This window comes from Gymnogyps californianus, unplaced genomic scaffold, assembly GCF_018139145.2.
Source record: "Gymnogyps californianus isolate 813 unplaced genomic scaffold, ASM1813914v2 HiC_scaffold_138, whole genome shotgun sequence".
Classification (NCBI taxonomy): Eukaryota; Metazoa; Chordata; class Aves; order Accipitriformes; family Cathartidae; genus Gymnogyps; species Gymnogyps californianus.
The window spans coordinates 53,388-79,429 of NW_026114019.1; the positions used below are offsets into that span (position 1 = coordinate 53,388).

At 36.7% G+C, this 26,042-nt stretch overlaps 1 protein-coding gene across 1 annotated transcript in view; it reads right to left on the reverse strand.

Annotated features, from left to right (window-relative positions):
- Positions 1-7,152: 7,152 nt before the first annotated feature.
- Positions 7,153-26,042, reverse strand: part of LOC127028023 (rapamycin-insensitive companion of mTOR-like) — a 63,701-nt gene continuing 44,811 nt past the window's right edge. The window contains exons 21-35 of the mRNA XM_050913852.1: positions 25,867-25,943; positions 25,679-25,757; positions 23,019-23,128; positions 22,798-22,885; positions 21,305-21,397; positions 20,242-20,348; positions 19,353-19,582; positions 17,499-18,525; positions 14,059-14,236; positions 12,682-12,766; positions 11,074-11,193; positions 9,344-9,496; positions 8,465-8,588; positions 7,392-7,530; positions 7,153-7,227 (exon numbers count right to left, since the gene is read on the reverse strand). Coding sequence (XP_050769809.1) covers positions 7,153-7,227; positions 7,392-7,530; positions 8,465-8,588; positions 9,344-9,496; positions 11,074-11,193; positions 12,682-12,766; positions 14,059-14,236; positions 17,499-18,525; positions 19,353-19,582; positions 20,242-20,348; positions 21,305-21,397; positions 22,798-22,885; positions 23,019-23,128; positions 25,679-25,757; positions 25,867-25,943 — 2,685 coding nt within the window. The remainder of the gene's footprint in view (positions 7,228-7,391; positions 7,531-8,464; positions 8,589-9,343; positions 9,497-11,073; positions 11,194-12,681; positions 12,767-14,058; positions 14,237-17,498; positions 18,526-19,352; positions 19,583-20,241; positions 20,349-21,304; positions 21,398-22,797; positions 22,886-23,018; positions 23,129-25,678; positions 25,758-25,866; positions 25,944-26,042) is intronic.

The window sequence follows — 26,042 nt, forward strand, 5'->3', positions numbered from 1 at the left end:
ATTTTCCATTCTTTGATTAGTAAAGTTTCAGAGAAATATTTTTCCTGTTGGCTACATTTAAAAATGAGTGACATTTATTATACAGAAATTAACATAATTTAATATCATCATTTAGTGGAAAACTCTCCTTTTAATATTCATGTGACTCTACAGTGATCAGTTTATATTCTGCAGTCTGTTACTGCAAAAAGTGAAAGCATAATCAGAGAATAAATGAAATCTTTTGATAGAGTAGGTGATTCTTCCAGCATTATTGTTCAAGACACGACACTAAACACAACAGACCATACCATATGATAGTGCACTTTGCTGCAGCCTGTGAACTGTATCCACCCACTCCTCCTGCCCCACACATCCCTCTGCTGTAGGGCACAGCAGTGATGCACTTGCTGGCCCTTGGGAGGATGTAGGGGGCTCTGCCAGGCACTGCCAGGGAGGAAAAGATTGGCAAAAGGCCTTCAGCTTCTTCTCCTGGTTCAAAGGGTCTACAGCTGCTGCCTCTATGACGTGTGCAAGGGGGTTGCAAAAGTAGTAGCATGTCTTTACCCCTGGCACACATGGGGCTGCTGCTATTTTTGCTGCTGGTGTTCACTGAACACTAGCACCAGAGGGAGGAGTCTGTACAATCTAACAGCCCATGCTGCTGCCTTCCAGTTGCTAGTGTTTCAGACTAAAAACTGCACAGATCAAAACCCTGGCAAAGTCTTTAAAACAGAGGGACATGGTTCTTTCTTCAAATGTAGTCATATTGAACTTACTTAAAAAAGAAATCTCTAACTACTTTGATAAACAGCTTCCGTTGAACATTGTGTACATATGTTTTCCTTCAAATTCTGCTCATTTATATGAAAAATTCAAACTAAAAAAATTTACAAGACAATTTTAGAAGTGCTTGAAGTAATCGCTCCTTTTCCTTTACTCTGGGCTTCTTTCACTGAATATTTTTTTTGTTTTATGATTCTCCTGTATATCGGTTCTGAGAAAGTACTGAAAATAAGTGACTGCCTTCCTGACATGCTAGCAGTGGACAATAAGGCCGAAGCCCAGAAATTACATCCATGGAGCTAGTTGTCTTCAATGCCAACAGAAGATAAGATTGATGGTCACAACTCTTCCTGGATTTACCCTAATGAAAATGAAGAGAGAGACTTTACACCCACATCTACACCTCAGACTCATACTTGGTTTGAAAATTTTGCTTGTTCTTATCTTGCAGTTGAATCTGACCCCTATCAAATACCAGGGATACTAGAAACGAGCATGTCCGAACTGTCAGTAGTGCTGTACCAGCCACACTACTACTTTGATATTTTTAATGAAGATGCTGCCGCATCACCCAGAGAAACAGCTGGCAGAAAGGCAAGTCTGAGATAGATATATTTCACAAACAGCTGTGCACTGCCTAGGGAGGAGGCTTTGATGTACTCTCCTCCATTGAGTCCATCCAGTGTTTGGGTTACACAATATAAACAAGAATTTCTGAAACCACAACTTCTCTTTTTGACCAAGGCTTTCACAAGCCCAACTGTCCTGCTTCTGTTAACACTACAAAGCTGTTGCTTCAGGACTAGTTTAAAAATACTGACTTGTGCACTGGAATGATGTGTGCTATGGTTTCATCACAAGTTACAGGCATTATGTAAGATTTACAGGCCAATGTTTTGTGGCCTATATTATGTAGAGGGTTAGATCACAGCAGTTCCTCATAGCCTGATGCTAAGAACTGCTATGGTAGTCTACTACTACTACTACTACTATGGACTTTGCTGGTCCTGACAGGTGGTGTTTCATGAAACTACCTGTGCTTAAAAGCACAGTCAAACAGAGGATTCCAAGGAGCATAATGCCAAAGCCAAAGGATGCAGTCCAGGCACTAGAACTAGAATTAAAGATTAGAAAAGGATTTTTGCATGGGTGGGGGGGCATGTATAACTTTTTTTTTTTAAGACATCTGTCTTGCATTAATGGTTGAATGATTTCAAATCTGAAAACTGTTTATTTCTGTCATATTGTTTATAATTCAACTTTCATGCCTGTTGTCAAAATGCTAATACTTAATGTGCAAGCATCACATAATGGAAAATGATTAATTCTCAGTATCAGTACTCTAAATTTTTAAAATAAAAATGGTGTACAAACTATGAAACTATTTATAAGACATCTTACAAAGCATTAATGTAAAATGTATTTTTGACCAAAAAAAAAATGTTTATTTGGAAAGCTTCAGGTTGTTCTAGTTAATTAGTAACTTACAAATATAAATAAAATTCCAACCCATTTCTAGTGCTGAGAGGTACATATGAGAGCAGAACAACTTTAAGAAGTTTAAGTACATTTTATTAACAATGCACCCCTTTGATAAGATTACGCTTCAGGAGGCTTTTAATGCGCATAGAGATGAACTGTACACACTATACAAAAAAGGAAAAAATCACACAAAAAAATTAATTATTGGCAGGCAATACCATTTTGGGACAAGCCTCTGTTTAAATTATACACAGCTCAATGCAATATTCTTATGGAAAATATATAAATACTTTTTCTTTCTATGTTACAGGTATACAATATAAATCAGATTTCAATGTCTGTTCAGTGACCTACAACCACTAGAACCTCCAAATATGTAGCAGCGTGTTACTAAATAAAAAAAAAACAAAACCAAAACAAACCACCACACAGGACAGGGAGAATAAGTCTTGAGATTTTCCTTGATCCCTTCCCTCCTCAGAATGATTAATTTACATCATCTCTTGTAATGCAGCTTTAGGGATGCTGACAGCCCAGCATCGGAACAATTTTTCAATTAAATCTAGAAGACATCTGCCTTTCCCCACCCAAGACATTGCATCTTGTGCTAAAACACCCTATTCAGTGGTAAAATGGCATGTTACGCTTTTTGACATAAATCACATTTCTCCGATAAAATAGTGTATTTTACAAAGCAATTCAAGCAAAATGTGCAATTTCTGCATGCTGTGGCATTGCTATCCATCTATGTTACAAAAATAGTCCAAAGAAAATCCACATTCTTTACTGAACATACAAATCTGTTGAAAATAAAACTATCCAGGGAGCCAGAATCAGGACTTAAACAAAAGCCAAGGAGATGTGAGGCTTCTAGCAAAATACAAACATGGTTTCTAGCATGTCCCCAAAGGTCTTTTACAGTTCTCAGATTTTACTCTCACCTAGTATACCTTTAATAAGCACATGATAATAGAAGTGTAACTGAAAAAAAAAAAAGTTATGGGACTTGCTTTCAACTGGCTCCACAGCAAAGCCCCAAATAACAGGACTTCTGTGCAGCCCTGCCAGGAGGCAAGCAGAAACCTCAGAGACGCTCCAAAGCCTGGCAAGAATTCTTCCACTGCAATTGCTCAGTTTGAGCTCACACTTACAAGGTAACACCAGCTTCCTGAAGTCCAAACAGCCAAATACCAAGACCAGGACATAGACTAAGAAGAAGCAACAACTCTTTCATCTCTCACTAGGCTTTGATTATTACCTATTTCTCAAATAGCTATCTTTCTCTTCAGGCACCTAGTAAAGGTGCTATAGGTTGTTTTTTTTCAGCTTCTCACTGCAAATTACAACTCTCTCGTTCAAGACCACTAGATATGTTTTGAAATAAAATGACGAAAAGACCAGCAGTATTCTCACTGCTGCCTTTTTAAATGTTTATAAGGGCAGCTTACTTCAGTGTGCCAAGCCACTGTGCCCTAAACTACCGAATACTTTAGCACTTCATTGTGTCTTGGGAAAAACCACCACCGCCCCCCAATGAGAGCACATTTAGGGTACATATGTCAGGTCAAATAAGACCTGTCAGATGAGAAAAAGCAACTGTTTCAAATACAACATGCCAAGGGCCCAACATACAAGTTAAGCACCTCAAAGCCTGACCATCTCCAGCTCCAAGTGATGTCCATGACAGCTGGGAGCATTCAGCATCTCTGAATTTCAGACAGCTGAAAAGGTCTCTCTCTCCAAAAGGACACTCACAGCACCCAGCTTTGTCCTCCCCCCCACTCAGTGGAGAGAAACAGGCCCTCAGGGAAGTAATTAGGAGCCCTTCAGTTAGCTCTCTGCCCTTTGGAAAGGGCTATCCCTTTCCACTGACTGTAAAAGCAGACTAAGAAAATTAGCCAGCTAATTTAGTAGACTAAATGCGATTGGTTTCACAGCCAGCCTCTCCTTCCCACAAAGGCTTTCGCCTCAGAGCAGTCTGAATATTTTGTGTTATCATGTTTAATCATTCAGGAGTTTTCTTTGCCACAGCAACCAAATTGTATTTGTATACAGTGTAAATGAATGCTATATGCTTTACCATTTGTTTGACAGTATCACAAATAGTTACAATTGCAAAAATTACAAAGCAGGTGGTCTGTCAGTTTCCCTTGCTACCCTTTCTAGGGGAAGTAGAAGGATTCTTTGTTAGGGTTAACATAAGCACAATTTTTATTTACTACTCTTTTCTTTTGAAGTTTTATCATGAAGCAAATAAAACCCCAAAATAAGAACTTTGAAAGGGATATTTTAAAAAAGAAATTGATAGAATTAGAAATTCACAGTTTATAACTAGGCCAATATCAAATTCCTTCAATAACAGTATCCCTTCATTTGTCAATTAAAATGAAAGTCACATGAGCTTAATGTGTAAATATGTAAATTAATTCTAGAAATGTTGTATGTTATGTACAGTACAGACTTTACATTCTTGATGCATACTTGTTGAAATTGACTGACACTCATATACTTTCAGGAAAGAAAATGTGTTTTATAACTGAATTTGCAGCAATAATTCATATGTCAAGTTTCTGTTGTCATGGATCCCCACACAAGCGAGTACTTCAGAACACATAAGCATTTCAGGATGGAGAATCTTTCAAAAGTATATTGACACCGCTTTTGCTTACTTTTTTTTTTTTTTTATAATCAGAGGCCTTCCTATGGCACTTTCTACATTAAGTGCTATGGATTAAACTGGTAATAAATGAACAAAGGTGTTTTTGTTTTTAAATACAGGTGATAAAATTTGTTTATTTTGCTTTAACTGCAGAAAAATAACATGGAGTTATTTGATGTAACCCCATCTAGTTATTAAAACAAATCTCTTATACTCTAGCCTGAGGTAGTGTTTGAAACTACTGTATGAGATATGCTAACCCCATTTTTGGGAAAACTACATTATTTCCTTTGGAGTTTATACCACTATTTGGTCTACTGTGATTGACATTTTGGTTTTACAGAAGCATTTATTTCTTGTGACCAGAGAAGTCCAATAGTTACTGGCATGGTATGTTTTCAAAGCATTTCAAACATGCCTTGGCACATAGATATATTGTTTGTGTCACTGACCATAAAAGAGTTGAATCAGTTTCTTTTTGCTCCTTCTTTCAGTGGGAACTCATGAAAAGATAATCTCTGGAAGTAAATTTGACTATGAGCAGCAACTTAAGAGATCTGCTTTACCAGAACCCTGATGATATGCAGTGCACATAAGAACTCAGTGAACTGATAGCTGCAAAGCAGTGCTTATGTGGCAAGATGAAATTTCCAATAAGAGCAAATAAATTCTACATTTCACTAGGAATCATGTTTTACTGTTCACAGGACTACTTACTAGCTATGCTACTGGAGATTTCAGTAAGAACAGGGTTATGAGCATCAGGATAAATTTCACTTAAGTATTAATCTGACAATTATAAAAAAAATCGTAAAAGTGAATGGATAAAAATACATTCTACCTTAGTACAGTCCAGCTGAATTATTCACCTATATCAAAATCAAAGGGTAATCCCTTCTATTACAGGCATTCTAACAAAGGTGGCCATGCTACTGTATATATATTTGCATATATTTATATTACCTTCGTATAAAGGCTTCTGAATCTTTAGATCCATGATAAAAGTGATGGGGATTCTTACTTTTAAGTTTGCACTCATTAATTTAGAAATCTCACTAGTAACATGATAGACAACTATTTCAGTCATTAACAGTCACTGTATCATGTAAATTTTGCAACAAGTCTCAAATAGCAATATAAAATTATAATTACTGTTGCTTCAAAATTTGCTACGTAAGGCTTTTCACTACAATTATTAGTACTATCTGATACTTGATCACTAATCCATTGAAAATTCAAATCTAACCTTTGTTTTTATAAAAGGCTGTTTCCATGGAACTTGGAAAACGCTCATATTATGTCTTCTCACAAAAGCAGCAATGATTAAATGTCTTCAAGTTTAGTTTATACAATATTCATTTATCTGATACAAATCATGTTTTTTTTAAAGGTTTTTAGTTAAGAGTAAGACTTAGTAATTACTCTTAATAATTACTCTTTAGTAAGAGTAATTCATACTATATGAGCATGAGTATAGAAACTGCAAACGCATATCATTCAGGGAAAACAATCTGATTTCAGCATTTTAAGTTTAAATGATTTGTTATTTTTAAAATCAAACTGAAAATCCTTAACTGGTTCAGATAAGATACAGGTACATAAGTGTAATGAAATTGGAGAGACTACTAATAAAATTACTTACAACTACAGTAATATTAAAATAACTTAAAGGAAACCTCAGATTCACAGAGGCTTTTCTTTCTGTTTGAAGTTACATACCCCCAAAGTAGTGTTATAAACAGTACAAAAACCAACAGAGAAGGGCTAACATTAATACCCTGGTGTCCATGATTACAGCATGGCTCCCCATTGCTGGCAATGGAATGCACCCTCATCTCTCTGATTCCTGGTATCCAGGGGCTAAAAAGCAAGGCATCATTCTGCTTTTCTGGAACAGAATCGAAAGTCAATCATAAAAGATGTCTCTGCTTGTTGTCCTTTTTTTTTTTTTTAATTTATGGTAAAAAATGAAATGAAAACTTGTGGAGGTGTTCAGTGCTCGGCTCTTGCATATACTGGTAATTACTATTATTAAAACTATGGTAATGTTTAATAACTCCCCAAAGGGCTCAAAAGACTGGGGCAGTAATTGGTTAAGGAAGAAAAAGTTTTCAGTTCAGTCTTCAGGTACCAGTAGCTTCTGGAACGGTCTAGAAAATGATGCTCCAAAGCTTTTTATCCAGTCAATTGGAGGTTGTCTGAGGATTTCAGAAAGTCTATATGCAATGCATTGCACAAGACAGAGGTCAGGATTCAGCTGATGTATCAATTACTGGCTGTTTTGTTGGTGTTGCTAAAATAGCCTCTGCTTCTTCATGCATCTAAAAGAAAAAGATAGATGAAGTAATAATGTCATTGGAGATTTTACTAGAAAGGCATCATAAAATGGTTTCCTTTAAGACTTATCTGAAAGCATTCAGAACATGAAACCTGCACCCAGCTGGCACATTTTGGTGCATTCAATGCATCTGAACTCTCCACTTACTTGTAAGAACTGTACATCTTGAAATAGCTCCTGAATGAACCTTCGCGATGGAAGTCGAAATGTACAATGTGCTAACAAGTAGGACACCTCAGAGTAAAGGCATATGTCATCAAATGCTTGAGGATATTTCTCCTTAATTCTGAAAAACAGGAAAAAACAAAATTTTGAGTGTCTTGAACAGATTTCCATCATATTTTTTAAAAACTGTTCAATTAAATTTTGATTGTCATCATTAAAAAAGTAGAACTCTTCAGTAATAGGCATTATACATTCTGGATCTGATGAAGCAAGAAAATCAGAACAGATAGCATTATTTTGTACCAAATTGGAAGAAATCCATATTAATGAGATGAAATAGAATATATAATTTGAAAGTTGTACAGAATCTCTGAGATCACCTAGTCTTAAAATAATAGATGTAGAAAGAAAACAGTATATCAAAGAATAGGCATCCACATGTACAGCAGTAATAAAAAATACAAAAAACTTAATTGCCTGTAAACATTTTTAAAACTAAAATGAGCATTTCTGCATTTTCCTTTAGCAGTCGTATGTCAGTTTCCAACATCACTAGCCCAGAAACCTACATTTTTTTATTATAATGTGTGGCCCCTGGATTTATATTCCTATATTTTAACATGAGTTTTTCTATAAATTAATTCCAGTAGTTGTACTCTTGCTTAAAGCAGATTTGTGTTTCTCAAGAAGTTACTTTCAGATTGTTATTCTGGTTATCTGATATATATTATTTGGCACAAATAACAAAAAAGAATTATCATTTCTTTTTTAAAGATGCATGACATACTGGGTATGTAATGAAACATCACTACAGTTGAATTACTGATTTGAAAAATAACGGGGAAGAGTAAGAAATTAAAGACAGAACAAATATATTAAAAGGAAAATTCTTTGCTTAGCTTTTACATTACGTTCAATCATCCCCAGTAACCCACAGTAATACCTGCTTGACAATTTTTTGAGAAGTCAGAAATAAGGTGAATCACTATCTTGGAGATCTTAGAAAATACATACAACTAAATGTTGCTAAAACACCTGAAATGTATTTAACTTACGTCAGGAGTCCAGTTTCATGGCCCTTAGTTCCTACTGAACTACTCAAATTGATTACTAAACGTAAGACTTCTTTCCGCAGAAGTATTCTGCGCACTGGTGTATCATCTGGGATTGATTTTACTCCTGGAAAAACAAATTCAACAGTATGGAGTTTAAGCAGAATAGTCTTTGATTGTGCTAATCTTATGCCACATAAGTCTGTTTTAGCATTACACACACACGAGTACGTATTTATGTATGTATTCTGAACTACCAACAAATATTTCCATTAATATTAAAACAAAAATATTATTTTCATGAATTTTAACATGGAAATATTTAAAAAAGGTAAACTAGCATTTCATAAATGCCGTGTGATATTTAGAAAAATCTGTGAGATTCAATTGTTATTAATTATGATAATTCAAAATGTAAAACACAAGCCTAAAAAAGAAATGTCTTTCTCTTTACAAAAATACAGTGATTTTTTTTTTTTTTTTTTTTTTTAAACTAACAACACTGTGGGGGGAAAAAAGGCAATCAATTTGATTGTAATGTCGGATACAGAGCTGCATTTACATTACCTGCAAAAATGCCATAAAGCTAAAGCAGAACAGTTTGAAAGTATGCCATCTGCCATAGTCATTGATAACGCAACTACCTTCCTGGATAATGATTAGGGCATCCAAAGAGGGTTTTTTTTTTTGTTGCTGTTTCTGTTGTTGGTTGGTTGTTGGGTGTTTTTTTTGTTTTTGTTTTTTTGTTGTTGTTTTTTTTTTTTTTAAATAAAGAGCATTACTTTGTTGCAGTATATATAAATAAAATATTATTTTTCCATAATACCTAAAAAATACTTTAAGAGTTATAGTCTCTAATAATCATAAGGCTTTCAAACTTACCTAGTACAAGCTCTGTACTCTTGGTGCTGCTAGCTGAACCACGGGATACTGCATCACTACAGCTTGAAATTCCAGAAAATTTGGAGGAATGCACATCTAAGTGGTTGTGTATGGTCTGCCCACACCAGTCAGTATATGGAATGTCTGAAAAATCTGAGAAAAACAAGATGTTGCATCTTTGTTATTTACATTTTTCCTCACTTCAAACGCTTTTCTTATTTTTTAACAATGTTAAGCATGCAAGACACTGATGCACTATGTACAGTAACTATCAGCATATAAAACAGCTGGAAAATAGATGTTTGATTTTGGACAAATCATACTCAAAACGTCTAAAAATAACTTTTTTTTTAATTTTATAATACTCGAGTGAAAAGCACTGACAGAGGCCTAAAAAACTGTAATCACATGTAGAGCTCTTATGTAAAATAGAGCATGGATATATCAATAACATAATAAAGATGCTATTGCATATGCACAAGCTTTTTGTTCATACAATTACCACAGGTCTTGCAGAAAGGGCTCTGACTTCATCAACAGAAAGATGTGACAAGTAAGATTCTTCTGGGAGGTTTCACTATCCATAGCCTTTGGCATTTTGGATGTAGAGATGAATGTAAAATCCAAGCTTTTAATTGTCGTGCAGTTAACAGAACCAAAGAAAAACACAGGTCTGAAGGGACTTCTGGAGATCACCTAGTTCAACCCCTTGCTCAAAGAAGGGCTCACTTCAAAACGAGATCAAGTTACACTGCAAAGAGTTTTTCCCCTTACGTTTAACTGGAATTTCCATTCCTACAGCACATGTCCGTGGTCTCCCATCCTTCGTGGTCTCCCATCCTTCGGCTTTGTGCTTCTGACAAGAGCCTGGCTCTGCCTCGTCTGTAATCCCCTCATGCTAATTGAAGACTACAATCGGGATTTTATTTGCCATCTCTTCTTGATACTGAACTTGAGCTCAAAATCAGCTCTCTCGGCACACCCTCCCATTTTGTGCACCCTCCCATTTTGTGCACCCTCCCATTTTGTGCACCCTCCCATTTTGTGCACCCTCCCATTTTGTGCACCCTCCCATTTTGTGCACCCTCCCATTTTGTGCACCCTCCCCCTTGCCAACAATACTCTTTATGTGTTACTAGAATGCATAACACTGTTGTAAAATGGTAAGGATTTCTACTAAGCAGAAATTGGAATTTCCATTACGGGATTATCTTTTTATTATAGACATTGTAAAAAGGCATGTAACTGCAAGCTCTGCAGAGGAGGTTAGGAAGAAAATAATTCTGAATCTGATCTGAATCTCAAAATATGAAGAAAGACGACTAAATCCCAGAAATTACAGCTCAACTTCAGACTCCTCAATCAGATTTCCTTTGTTTTGTTTTATGGTACAGACTTGAAGTCAGACTTTTCATTAGTTTGACTGCAAACCTCAGTTTTCAGGACATCCATTTGTAAGTACTAAATAAGATTTTGAATTTTATATTTTGATAAGCTTTTAGAAATATTTAACTACTAACACCACTAGGAAACAGAAAAGATGGAAACAACCATAGAAATACCATTGGTTACATAGTAAGCTTATTAAGAAGAATTAATTTCAAGGTCAATAGTCAGTAAAAAAAAACCCCACAACAAAAACCACCTTTACAGATTCATCAATTTTAAAGATGAACAAAATTCAATATTTTCATTCAGTTTTATCACACTTCCCCACAAGGAACACTAACCTGTATGACTATATGAAGAGTTCACTTTGTTGTTAGGCTGATAACCCAGTATTTGAATGCAGACACAGTAAAGGCAGTTCTCATCTGTGTGCTCCTGTAGCCCCGTATCCTCTGTATTTTCTAAAAACTGAGAGGCATCCGAACGGCTGGTATTCATTATTTCTGTGAGACTGATCTGCTGTCGGAGCATCTGAAAAGGACTTTTGACAACATCACTTGTACCTGATGGAAGACCTGTAGATAAGCAATTAGACATCAGAAAAAACAAAACCATACAACCAACAGTTAATAAAACATTATTTCAATTAAATTTCCCCTTTTAAGCCTTTTAAGGCTGGGAGGGGTGTGTGTGTGAAGATCTAGAAACTTTTTTTGAATGGTTAAGCTCCCAAGATTTGTTAGCATTCAGGAAATAAACATCACATTTTAGTCCCAGCTTATCATATATAACAAAACATTGCAAAGGACAGAATTCAACCTCTAAACACACATACTGTAAGAAGATATGTGGTAAATCCTGACATTATATCAACATTAGTAATAGAAATACCCATGTAACATTAATATGTTATGAATTTTCATAGTATCAAACAAGATTAGTACAACAATATACCAGATGTATAAATGACATATGCACCAATGAAAACAGAAACACAATTTTAAAAACTGTAACTTAGTGCCTGTAATAGGATGAAACTAGACTCAACAATGCAGAAACAAGCCGAAGACACTTTAGTGACATGCTCTTCCCTGGTTGGAAAATACCAGCAAATACAGTTTTGAACAGGCATTACTTTACACTGAAACTTGGTAAACTACAGAAACACTTTCAGGAAAGTCATCTTTATATATTACATTAACAACACAAAAGGAAAAAAAAAAAATCAGTAAGATGTGTCTATTTGGATGTTCAAAGTGCTTGTAATAAAGTTCCAGTTAACTAAGAAGCAAGACAACAGCTATCCTATACTACTTTAGGACCAGTATCAATGTTTCTTTTTCAGTTATCCTACTGAAAAGATACATATTGATGCCCTACAGATTTCTGACTACTCTAGAGTAAAAAGAAAGCGCATTCCAGAACAAGCCAGGCATTACAGAGCACTTGCAATTTTCTTGTACCATGTTCCATCACCTCCGCTGATCAACTGTCACAGAAACATCACAGAAAGACAAAATTTACTTTCTGAAATACACATCTAACACCTTTATTGGTTCCTATAAATTCACATGTAATCAAAGGGGAGTCAAAATATAACAGCTCAATATATATGTGGCATACATATTTTATCTTAGCTTAAATTTTGTTACTTTCTTTAATACAGTATCACTACCAGTCTTCAGTTAACATTAGCTCATATTATAATCAAAGATACGTAGACTTTCCTTAGTTTATTAGAGCTGGATCAAGCTTTGAAGCAACATCACATTATCTTGAACTACATAAAAAAGGAATTAATAGCCCACTATCCTGAATTCAAACACAGCTCAAAAATTAACAGCTAAAAATAACCTTTTCTGTAAAGAAAAAAAATCAACAAATAAAACCCAACACACCACCCAATGTACAAAAAATAGAAAGGTACAGAAGAGGAACAAAACCAATACCTTCTGCATCAGGTGCAAAGACCCTAGCTCCACGGTCATCAAATGGAGGTATAGTTTTCTTCTGGAAATATGGAGTTTCCTTTACCTGGAATATTCAAGTGAAAGTTAAAGTTAGCACAGGTGATAATTATATACAAAGGAAAAAAAAAAAGATGTTTTTTATGAGGAAAATGTCAATTTTTTACTTCAGGAAAAAGATCTAATTGGAGGAAGAAGTTAAGAATGGGCTCCTGAGTAGTAAAGAAAAGCCAATGAGAAAAACATTCATTTGTGAATGAACATTTATTAAGCAAGGCTTATGAACAGTCAGTAAACGGTAAAACATAGTGGTGACAGGCTGTAAGGAAACCAGTGACCCAGAAGTGGCTATTAATGATCTGTCCACAATCACTCTACAACACTGGAGACCTCAGGAAAGTAGAGCAAAACCACCCAGAACATATAAAGTGTTGCCTGTAAGATGTTGCAGAGTTGAGACACATCTCAACTCTACAAAAAGAGTTGAGAGAAAAGAAGTGAGGCAACATAAACGTGCCATAAAGACTGTGGAGGAGAAATAAAATAGTCATTTCATAAAGGGGAAATAGAAGCAGGTATGATGGAAAATCTTGCCTTTGCTCTAACTTTAGTAATTCTTTGAGATTAGTAAGAAACGAATTTAGGTTTGAAAGGCAAAGACTAAGTAAACTAAAGATAAGGAAGCCACTGATTTACCTTTGACACGGACCATATCCTGTTTTTGATAATTAGGTAACAGAATATTAAACATTGTGATGCATCAGTTTGTTAGATGGGAATGTGTTTTAACCAAGTAGAGAGAGGAAGGCAATTGATAAGACACTTAAGATAATCTGTTTTAACTTAAAGAAATAAACTGTGAGGTTAAGTAAAGACAATATAATTTAATGCTATGATGACAGATATGCAAATAAAGTAATATTAAATCAAGATCACGGTAGCAGAAATCATGGTAGCAGGAAGTTTACTGTGGGATTATGCACATCATTTATGGTTGACCAATGAACATATCAATTAGTTGGCTAGAGAGATATTAACAAATGTCCACAGACTATGCTAATTTTAGTATAAAAGCTAGCTGTCAGCTAAAAATCTTATGACAGCATATTTATGCTACCACTGTTTAACACACTTCTAACCTAGTCTGTGTCATTATTTGCCTAATAATACAAAACAGACTAGCACTTTTCTGTAAACAGGGTTAAAAAAGTAACTCGTTCTCCAAAATGCATTCCTTGAAAGTACCACATCCTGTTTTCCTCATTTCTGTAAATCTAATCTATTCTGATGATAATGCAACAGTTAACTACCTTCCAGTATGAAAATGCAAATTAATCCATTAAGTTATCACATACATACCTGAAATATTTCATTGATATCCACTGGGAGAGCAAGGCCAATGTAATCATCAGAGCTACCATATGTAGCATTAGAAACCATGGAGCGAACAGAGGAGGAACGCTGAAGTGTGTTTTGGTTAATAGGACTTAATAAATCTTCTTTATCTAACGAAGCATAACTTAAAGCTTTCATGAACCTGCAACATTGAAATAATAAATCACAATCTTGGTAAGTCTCTCATTCTGGCACATTACAAGTAAGAAGGACTGCTGACACAAAGACTATCCTCATCTTCCCTTTGTAGAGCCCAGAGCTTGTTACTCTGTCAAATTATAGCTATAGGTTCATTGCTTTTGTTCTGTCTCATGTTGTATTGCATGGTTTGGCAGTTCCTCAGGTAAAAATTTGTGATTTTTTTTTTTTTTTTTTTTTTTTTTTGAAAGTCCTGGGACAGGGACTTGAAAGATAGCAGGATGGAACTTCTGCTTAAGGGGTTGCCAACCCTGTAAAAACATAAGTTTTCTCCAACTTACCAGGCTTCAAAGATTTACAGCCCAGACACAGTCAGTAAAGATTTAGGCTTTTAAACTGCTAACGCAGAGCTTGAGCCTGCTAGGTACCAGAGATGCGAGCAAGGAATTTTTTTTTTTCCTGTATTCTAAAGGAGCCACCCACTAGGTCACCCAAGCACGGAGGAAGAATTTGCTCAACATGAACAGACAAAGAACAAACTTGAACCTGCGCAGTGAGCAGAGCTGACTGTGACAAGCAGCCTGAGGAACAAAGAAAGAAATAGGTTGGGAAAGGAGACAGGAGAGAGGAGGCTGGAGAACAAGTCCTCAGTGCTGATCAGGGTCCTGATGATGGAAATCTCTCATTTGGCCATCTCTCATTTTACTTCTCATTGAAGATAAAAACCTATTAATGCTTTCTGCTAATCAACCTAAGTAGATGGTCTATGCAGTGGATTAAAGCTTCCTAGTAAAAAGAGACTCTCTTTAGGAACAGTAAATTTTTACTATATTACTGCAAATTATTATACATTAGAAGGTAAGTACAGTGAACATTTTATTTCTTAAGCTGGACTTTCTGCCTTAGAAATAATTTTCTATCTTTTTTTGTTTTAGATGGGCAATTAAAATGTCTTCTCATCCATAACAGCTTAACAGATTTATACTGAGATAAAAATAAATTATTATGGTTTGACTATGTGTTGTTCAAGACATTATTATGCAATGGGAATGTGCAGAACACAGATTATAGGACATCAACAGTTTTCTTGCTACTAATTCTGACCGATGCTAATTACAGTAGCAGTGGACTTGCAATAAAACCTCAAGCCATACTTCAAAACCCAGAGTTACCAACTGCATTAGTTATTTCATAATAAAGCATTCTATAATTACTGTCTATATTAAGATATATGTATTAATCCTAAACATTTGTCCTTGCTTCTCTTGGAAAAGCTAACAGATATATCATTAGTAGTGATAAACACTGATAAGTTTTCATGAAATCATGTCTGCAGGTGATGGGGCGAGAGCCATGACCAGGATTTGAGACATGCACCTTAACATTTTTGGTTGGTCTTTAAAGACAGAGGTGGAAAGTTTAGCCTCAACAAAATAATTTGTGCAAAGAAATAAGCTTTTCAACCTTTTGAATGAATGGAACAACTAGAAACATCACTGGAGTCAGTTTACAGCTGCTACTTGCTATGAACGCCTGAATTTGTGAATGAAGCATGACTCAAAGAAAATTTTCTGAAGACTGACAGAAGAATGACCTTAGAAGACAAAAAAAGGACAGAATATTTCTTTCCAATTTATTAAACAGCAATAAAAGACAATATTTAGCTGGAAGTAGTAACATATTCTGAAATTAAAAGGACCACAATTATTCGGTAGACACTCAGCTGTAACCAGTAAGAAAAATACATATACTAGTTAAATCATAGTCTTTCCAATCAATTATATCAGTAACCAAGACAATCTGACAATCTTTTGTAATATGTACATCTGCAATTTTTTAACTTTCTCAGAGATATGAGCGCTCCAGTCATTTCAGTTCAACGTTAAACAGGTCAGCTCAAATCCTTACACCTAACCACCAATACAAGAGATCATGAACAGCTAAGCACCAGGAATAGTTAGTATCACACTGCATGCTGAGTCTCAGGATGAAAGTCCACTGCAGGGAGGCTGCTTTGCATATCAAGGGCATGACTGCAAGGAACAGTACGGCATGACTACAGCCACAACAGAATCTGTACTGCCACTGAAATGACACTGATTTGTTCCTGCATTAGCACAGGAAGCCAGTGACAGAGCAAGGAACAGCACTCCTGATTCCCAGGATGGTGCAGCTTAACTACTGAATCATCCTTAATTTAATCAGTACACTCAGTCTAGTTCTAACTTAACTGAACAAAGGGAACAACACTTATCTTTTATGGCATCTTTGCAGAATCATGTGAAAATATAAAAAAATTAATGTTGCTCTTAATCAGGAAGGAAACTAGTAGTAATAAACAGGCACTATAGACACTCAACTGGATATGTGGATTGAAATTCAGGGACTGGGCATTTGCTCTTCTGTGCAGTAAGGAAGTGACTAATGTGCTGGTAACTTCTCCCCTTTCTCTCATGTGAGACAGGATATTTAGGTAAAAACAGAGATAGAAAGTGTCTTTTCCCTTTCAATAGTAATCTGAAAATCCAACCCACTAGCTAAAAGCTGATTTGAAAGGAAAAGTTTGGGAAGTAGAAAAGCTTTTAAGAGAAAGTTGTTAAGCACTGACTGTAGCTGCTGGGAACAGCATCAATGTAATGAGCTAGATATATAACTATCCAATTAGTTTTCAGAAGAGCTAATATTACTCAAAAATAAAGAGGTGACACTGCAATCTAAAAATAAACCCTATGAGTAAAATCTTTGCTCTGTTGTAGCTAAGAAGCCAAACTCACATTCATATCAGTGGTACCAGTATCTCACCACTGACCTCAGTGAACAGTAATATAGCATATTGGCAGGAGCCCGTCCTAAAACCTCACCAAGTGACATTGAGAAAATTCTCTTCTGAAATACAGCTCTGACTGCACGAGCAATTTTGTGTGATTGTAACTTTAGAAATGTTAGCAGTGCAATTGCATTTAAATATTAAAAAAAGTTAAACAGGAAGCAAATGTGATAGAAGGAAACATACTCCTTTGTCACTAACAGCATTAAAGGGACTGAGGACAGCCATGAAAGCTGGGCTTCTCTGACAGCACTTACAAAGTTCAGACTTCTCATTAGCCTATTCTCCTCCTAATATTGGTACTGCTTTCAGCAAAGTTATGAATCATCCTGCAACAAGTGTCACTTTTAGATGAAGTTGGAAAAAATATTAGAAAGATACTTTTCTTATTTAATTGCTCTTACAGCTTTGAAGAAACAAGCACATAATAATCTCTTACCGGCTTGGGGTCAGCCGAGAATCCAGGCTGCCAGACTTCATGGTAATAGTGTCAGTGAACAGCACGTCCTTTGCTGGAGATGCTAGGGCTTCCGAGTGAGACAGTGAAGGATGCATTCTCTGCTGTTGTAAGCGTTTTAGTGTAGCATAGCCAAAGGCATCTCGAGAACTTGTGTAGCTAAAGTTATAGTCAGCAAGACTCTTTATTGTAGCAAGAGAAGGAGCCTTAAGAGACTGGGCTCTTCGGGGAAGTGTATAAGATGACCCTGGCAGTACCAGGGATACAGAGTTGGATTTTGAGAGAGGCAGGTGGTTTGACTGTGGTGTTGAACACTGACTTGGTTTAACTGTTTTTGTGCTTACCACAGTACTCAAACTTCCACAGTCAGTATCTACGTTTGTAGTGTCCACACCTACAGTCTCCCTTGAAGGGCTAGAGCTCATTGAGCTTATGCCACTTGTTGTGGTATCTGTATTAAAACTTAAGCTACGACTCTTGAAATGTGTTTGTGTAGTACCATCTCCTATTAGCCTTTCTCTGCTTGTGTTTTCCTGGTGAATTTCATTTCCAAGACCTTTTGGCAGCTTCAGATCATTTTCTCCAATACTTGGGGTACTATCAGTATCTTCCACGTGCTTACTTCTGACAAAAGAAGTTTCTAATCGTAAAGTCTGGATTTTAGGAACTCTGAAAACAGGGTTGAATTCTTCCCCAGCAGGAAAGTCTATGCTACTGGAAGGTTCTGTTACAGTACGATTTCGCCTCAGGCCTGACTTACTGTTAGATGTCAGCTTTCCTCCTTTTGGATCACTGCTACTTCTATGTTTTTTATTAGGTAGAGTAAGAGAGTTTAGAATGCGATTTTTCACAAGTCTGCTAGAAGAAAAAAAAGGAAAGGGACTACGGTCTTTGTCCTTTGAAGGTCCAGGTCTGTCATAAAATATTTTTTCTGCATCTTCAGTAATATCTAGGAAGAACGTACTAGTGGAAGTACTACCAAAACGGTCATCCTCCATGATGAACATACCTGAAATTATATGAGACTGTCACTGAAAATGGATGTTTCTTCAAAGTGTATAAACTATGTTTCGAAAAAGTAAGCAATTCTATAAAAGCTAAAATGGGAGACTACGTTTTACCACAATTTTAATTCAACATTTTTTCTGCAGAACTTAGTACTGTAAATTAAGTATCTTCAGGAATACCTGAGCTGAAGGTCTCATTGCTTCAAAAGAAAAGCCACACTATCTTATTTCAGTGCAAATATTCAGCTACTAAGATTACAACTGATGCACTCCTTTAATGATATCTAAATATGGTATATTTCTGGATTTAAATTTCAAATATCAATAGCAAAATTAAAATGTATTAGATACACAAAATATACAAGGATTTAAATACAGCAATACTGTATATGTGCGTGTGTATACACAGAATATATATTCTAAATATTCCTTTATTTCTTTGAGAACAAACAAGTAAATGTATCTTTATACCTAAAGCATGGAGATTTCTGCAGGGTATTATAGCAAGCTGCCATAACTTGACATAAAAAAACTAGTAACTTATCCTAATGTTAAAATTTCTTATTTCTACACCAAATGTAAATTTAAGACACTGTTCTCTTCCCTCTCACTTGTTTACGTCTCTCAATGTATATAACTGTCCCCTGGCTTGCACTCTTCTTTTTTGCAATAGCACCTTTAAACCATTTGCCTGAACCTCATCCTGCCAAAAAGTCGGTAAGAACACCAAAATGCTGTTTTGTGGTGGGTTTTTTGTTGTTGTTGTTTGCTTGTGGGTTTTTTTGTTTGTTTTTTTTTTTGTTTTTGGGGTTTTTTTGTTGTTACTTACTTGAAGGCATAGATTCACTTTCACTGTTATGCCTAGAACTGGTGGACTCAGAGTTCAAGCTAAGAGTACTGGGTATAGAAGAAAGTTCATTGCAGAGCTGCTCCATGTCATCAGGGACCACTGGCCAAGGCTGTCTACGACTGTGTCTCACTGCATCCCAGTTATGATGCTTCAAAATGTCACATCCTTGTTTAGTTTTGGCTATTAGACCAAGCGCGTAGACACAGGTTCTGTATTTAATGTATATATAGAAAAAAAGCAACAATAATAGCATCTAATTTAACTGAACTTATTTCTCTCTTGAAAGGAAACCGTTTCAAAACAATTCAGCAGAAACTTCACAAAATTGCCAAATAGCTTTTTGATCCCGATTTTTATTTGTAAATCAATGGAAGCTTAAGAAATGCACTAAAATACCTGAGAACAATACACTATGAAAAAATAAAAAATTATTACAAGAGCCTGATACATAAAGTAGAAAAGTACCTTTATTTTTTTTTAAAGGACAAACATTAACGCAGTAGCAGTATTAGGCAAAAGACCATCTATTTATGCTTTCTTTTAAAGATTCAAAAAAGATACTGAATAAAAATGATAGAAAAATAAATTGATTCCAACAGAGATATAAATAGCAAATATTTTGGTTTTTTTTTAAAAAAGGAAAAAAGTAGTATGTATCTTTTTTCAAAGGTTTCATTTGCTTACTGCATGTTCTTTTAGACTTCCTATACAATTCTGAGATTGTATAGGACTGAGATTGATCAGTGATCTTTAATAACCGATTTCCAAGTAAGTTGCAAAACTATATTCACATAAATTAGGTAAGGCTATTTGAAAATCTACTGGAACTACCATCTGTAAATTTTATGTATAAATCAGATACACATACCCTCTAACAGAGAGAACCTCACAATGTTGCGCAAGTGCCATTATATTGGGAATTACATTCTCCTCTTGAAGCAAGTTAAGACCCCAATTTGATGATCCAATATTGCCCTGGAATAAAAGAGTTTGTCAAATAAGTTTTGATTTTTACATGATCTGCAGCACTATCAGTGTAAAGCTTTCGACATTTCTGTTTGTTGGTGGTACAGTTTCAAGCCATATCTTCTCAAAGCAATTAGAAATTTGAGCACCCTTTTTGGCATTTCCTAGTCATGCAAATCCAAAAAAGGACTCAGGACGTTATGTATAATACCTAAAACTGGCCACAGTTAACTACTACATATTCCTCATTTTACCAATTCTAATACAGCCAGCAGTATGATCTTGAATTACTCATTTTACATTCTTCTTAAACAGGCATTTTATTACATATCTACAATATCTTCCAGTAATAGTCACGTTGGACAAATGTTCCAAAATAAACTTTGGGGAAGACAAGAAAGAGGCAGACGAACAGTTGAGGTGGCAAAGCAACTTTAGAAGTGTAGCTTGGATAGGCACAGACACTAGGTTTTCCCCATATTATCCCAAATACCAGGGATGTCATGACCATATATATTCACACACATCAACAGTGGCAGCCAACTTTCTTCCAGAAAAACTGAATTTTGGAACACCACAGTAAATATATTAAAAATAGACCACAGCAAGTGGTAACCACTGGTTCCATAGTAATACTGTTGCTACATGTGGCAATCTGTTCTTTTTATTTGGTTTAAAACAAAAAAACACCAAAAAAACCCAACAAACACACACCCCACCCCCCCCACCCCCCCCAAAAAGAAAGACAAAGCAACTATTAAAAGACTCAAAACAAAACAGGTGCAAGTGAACAATTTTCATCTGAAAGTCCACTTAAGGTGCTTTCCACTAGCTTGGAAAGTCACACACATTTTGTGACAAAAACCCTAAATAATGATTTTAAGGGATTTTGCTTAGTTATTTCAGAATCAAGAGTCATAACAGAACTCAAACAGCTGCAAAGAGATGGTAAATCTATTACTAACCAAGGCCCAAAGGGCTGCTTTCAGCTGCTTAATTCCTTCCCACTTATCCAGCACTGGGGAATGAACAGTGTAACTCAGATCTGTAACAATATTCTGAAGGAGAAAAACAGAAGAAAAAAACAGTTGAAAATGAAAAGAAGGAGACCTCAGTAAAACAGGTTCTCTTGCAGTTTTAATAAAGGTAAAGTGCTAATTTAAAGTATGAACCCTAAAATAAAACAGTGGCAGTTCTAGCATAATAACCATAAATTAAACAGCAATAGTAATGCAGGTAGAAAATTTTAACGTTACCACTGACTGCACCAGGTTAATTCAGATTTTATGAAGATAACAGATTCAAATTAACACGCTACAATATATAAGCTTTCTCTTGAACTTTTCGACTATTGTATACAATTCATTACATCATCTTGCAAACCCACACTAAAAGTCAATTTATTTAAGTAAATATGAATTGGATCAAGGTTTGTTTTCTTAGCTCTTCAGGATATTAGAAAGAAGATTTTATTCCCTCATCTCCACGTTTTTGTATGCATAAAAGGATAGGCACAGTTTTACTTGTCAATATACAATTCACTTACAGACTGAAAAATTATTTCTATTGGTGAGTTGCTTTCCATTCTAAGTTTTTGCTAGCCATTTTAAGAAAAACATTGCAAGGTATTTCTCTAATATTTCAGTGGTCAGGAAAGAATTTTACATGAGACTAGATGGCAAAGACTGTCTTCACAACTTTTTGGACCCATGTAACTTGAGGCTTTCATAATCTACTTATTTTGCAATAACTGTTTAAATGCTATCTCTTTTAAAACATATTTAAAAAGGGTTACAATACTCTTCTGTCCTGGTTTCGGCTGGGACAGAGTTAACTCTCTTCTTAGTAGCTGGTACAGTGCTGGGTTTTGGATTTAGTGTGAGAATAATGTTGATAACACGCTGATGTTTTAGTTGTTGCTAAGTAGTGCTTCTCTTAAGCCAAGGACTTTTCAGTTTCCCATGCTCTGCCAGCAAGCAGGTGTGCAAGAAGCTGGGAGGGAGCAGAGCCGGGGCAGCTGACCTGAACTAGCCAAAGGGATATTCCATACCATGGAACGTCATGCCCAGTATATAAACAGGGGGGAGTTGGCTGGGAGGTGCGGATCGCGGCTCGGGAACTAACTGGGCATCGGTCAGCGGGTGGTGAGCAATTGCATTGTGCATCACTGGTTTTTTTCCTTCCCTCCCCCTTCCTTTTTTTGTTATATTCCTTTTCATTACTATTATTATTATTATATTTCATTATTACTATTGCTAGTATTATATTTTACTTTAGTTATTAAACTGTTCTTATCTCAACCCACGAGTTTTACTTTTTTTTTTTTCCCCCTTTCCTCCTCCTCACCCCACTGGGAGGGGGGGAGGGGGAAGCAGCTGCGTGGTGCTGAGTTGCTGGCTGGGGTTAAACCACGACATCTTCAAAAATCTTTCAAGTTATAAACAGTTATTATCCTCACCTGAGACTCCAATAAATGGCAGCCTGTTTTATGGTGCACCAGTTGGCCATAAAGGTGAACTGGCAGGTAGACATGTGGTCGCTGTAATCTGGTAGAAAGAGAAATCATATGTTTTCCCAGCAATTCTGAAATTTTCTTTTAAAATAAATTACACTGCAGTGTAATGCAATGAGTTACTCTTGAGTTTTTTCAGACAAAGGGGATTCTTTTGGAGAGTTTACCTTTGGTTGCTCCGACGAACATAGTTATCGCCATCAACAGGTTTGCGATAAGTTGTAAGTGCTTCATTAAGTTGTTCTTCAATCAATTCAACGTACTTTAAGTTATATTCCTAAAAGACGACAACAGTTGACAAAATACATTTAGATGATTAATGTTTTTATAGAATGGTACTTTATAAGGAAGGAACAATTGAAGTGCTCCTTAAGGAAGGCTGAATTTCTTTATGATTTGAAGGTGAGGCTCACCAAAATTACTGCACTTTGTACATACAATGAGTTTGCAGAGAGTCAACAACTGATTCCATAATTATTTCAGTGAATTTGTTAAAAAAGGAAGGAAAGAAGGAAATAATTCACATCTGACTAACCCGAATAATCTCAACAGACCACCATGTATTTCAGTATTCCTAGAGAAGTGACAGCTTATAAGTTAGTAAAAAAAATGCCTAAAAGCCAAGAGGAATGAGACCAAGCACTTAAAATCAATTATAAAAACAAAATAACATATGAAGAGTTTTATTCTAGTCATGACAATGATACATTTCACTTAATGGGTCTTGAGTTCTTATTTACTTCCTAACAGCATAAGCTAATTCTATCTTCATGAGATCTAGATTTAACTTTAATTAGCAACAACAAAGACCAATTGTTCTCAGGGTACCCAGCCCCCTGAGCTGGAAGACAGGGACAGGGAGCAGAATGAAGCCCCCATAATCCAAGGGGAAATGGTTAGCGACCTGCTACACCTCTTAGACACACACAAGTCTATGGGGCCGGATGGGATCCACCCAAGGGTACTGAGGGAGCTGGCAGAAGTGCTCACCAAGCCACTTTCAATCACTTATCAGCAGTCCTGGCTAACCGGGGAGGACCCAGCTGACTGGAGGTTAGCCAATGTGACACCCATCTACAAGAAGGGCCGAAAGGAGGATCCGGGGAACTACAGGCCTGTCAGTCTGACCTCGGTGCTGGGGAAGGTTATGGAGCAGATCATCTTGAGCACCATTGCACGGCACGTACAGCACAACCAGGTGATCAGGCCCAGTCAGCATGGGTTTATGAAAGGCAGGTCCTGCTTGACTGACCTGATCTCCTTCTATGACAAGATGACCCGCTTAGTGGATGAGGGAAAGGCTGTGGATGTTGTTTACCTGGACTTTAGTAAAGCCTTTGACACCATTTCCCACAGCATTCTCCTGGAGAAACTGGCTGCTCATGGCATGGACGGGTGTACTCTTCGCTGGGTAAAAAAGCTGTCTGGATGGCCAGGCCCAAAGAGTTGTGGTGAATGGAGTTAAATCCAGTTGGCGGCCGGTCACAAGTGGTGTTCCCCAGGGCTCAGTATTGGGGCCAGTTCTGTTTAATATCTTTATCAATGAGCTGGATGAGGGGATCGAGTGCACCCTCAGGAAGTTTGCAGACGACACCAAGTTGGGCGGGAGTGCTGATCTGCTTGAGAGTAGAAAGGCTCTTCAGAGGGATCTGGACAGGCTGGATTGATGGGCCAAGGCCAATTGTATGAGATTCAACAAGGCTAAGTGCCGGGTCCTGCACTTGGGTCACAACAACCCCAATGCAATGGGGAAGAGTGGCTGGAAAGCTGCCCGGCAGAAACGGACCTGGGGGTGTTGGTCGACAGCTGGCTGGATATGAGCCGGCAGTGTGCCCAGGTGGCCAAGAAGGCCAACAGCATCCTGGCTTGTATCAGAAATAGTGTGGCCAGCAGGACTAGGGAAGTGATTGTCCCTTTGATACTCGGCACTGGTGAGGCCGCACCTTGAATACTGTGTTCAGTTTTGGGCCCCTCACTACAAGAAAGACATTGAGGTGCTGGAGTGTGTCCAAAGAAGAGCAACGAAGCTGGTGAAGGGCCTAGAGCACAAGTCTTATGAGGAGCGGCTGAGGGAACTGGGGTTGTTTAGTCTGGAGAAAAGGAGGCTGAGGGGAGACCTTATCACTCTCTACAACTACCTGAAAGGAGGTTGTAGCGAGGTGGGTGTCAGTCTCTTCTCCCAAGTAGCAAGTGACAGGACGAGAGGAAACAGCCTCAAGTTGTGCCAGGGGAAGTTTAGATTGGATATTAGGAAAAATGTCTTCACTGAAAGGGTTATCAAGCATTGGAACAGGCTGCCCAGGGAAGTGGTTGAGTCACCATCCCTGGCGGTATTTAAAAGACATGTAGACAGGGGGTGCTTAGGGACATGGTTTAGTGGTGGACTTGGTAGCGTTAGGTTAATGGTTGGACTCGATCTTAAGGGTCTTTTCCAACCTAAATGATTCTATAACCAGAAGTGACAGGCATCTTGAAGAGTAGTATTCCTTTCCACACTTCTCTAGATAAGACCTTACACAACCATCTATTTTGAAAAGTCAGTAAGTCGCTACACTCCTGAAATATTTGCTGGAATATCAAAATTATATAAAAGGCCTGGGTAAATCAAAAGCACGCATGTACAGAGGAGCTATGGAACTGTAAGTCCCTGTCAACCTTTTTCCGCAAAATCATAAGTCACTGAGGCAAAAAAAATGTATTGGCATTAGCAATACAGATATATGAATGTAAATTATTTTTAATAATCTTTGACCTTCTAAACCTGTGTATTCACATCCTTCTTCCTCCTAATTTCAAGCGAACGCTCACGTCTTATTCTTAGTATTACCTTTTGCCACTTTTCCATTTGTTTTGTTACATAACCTCTTTCATTTAGATACGAAAACCCCTTTGGAATGGACAGAAATCTGTAAAGTAACGTCAGACAGTCAGTACTCCACTTAAATCACATGATTTTAGTAAAAACAAACACTTTTTTTTTCCAGTGTCAAGTCAAACAGCATATTCAACATTTACCTTAGGAGTAGAAGCAAACCTTTGTCTCCAAGGTGAGAAAGAGCTGGTTTCATTTGGATAAGGGCATGAAGATTGGCCTAAAATAATTAAAAATGCATAAAGAATATCTGAGCACTATATAATTCTAAAAGCTACAACAATTACAACAGTCTGCCAGCAATGAGGCAGCAAGTTTT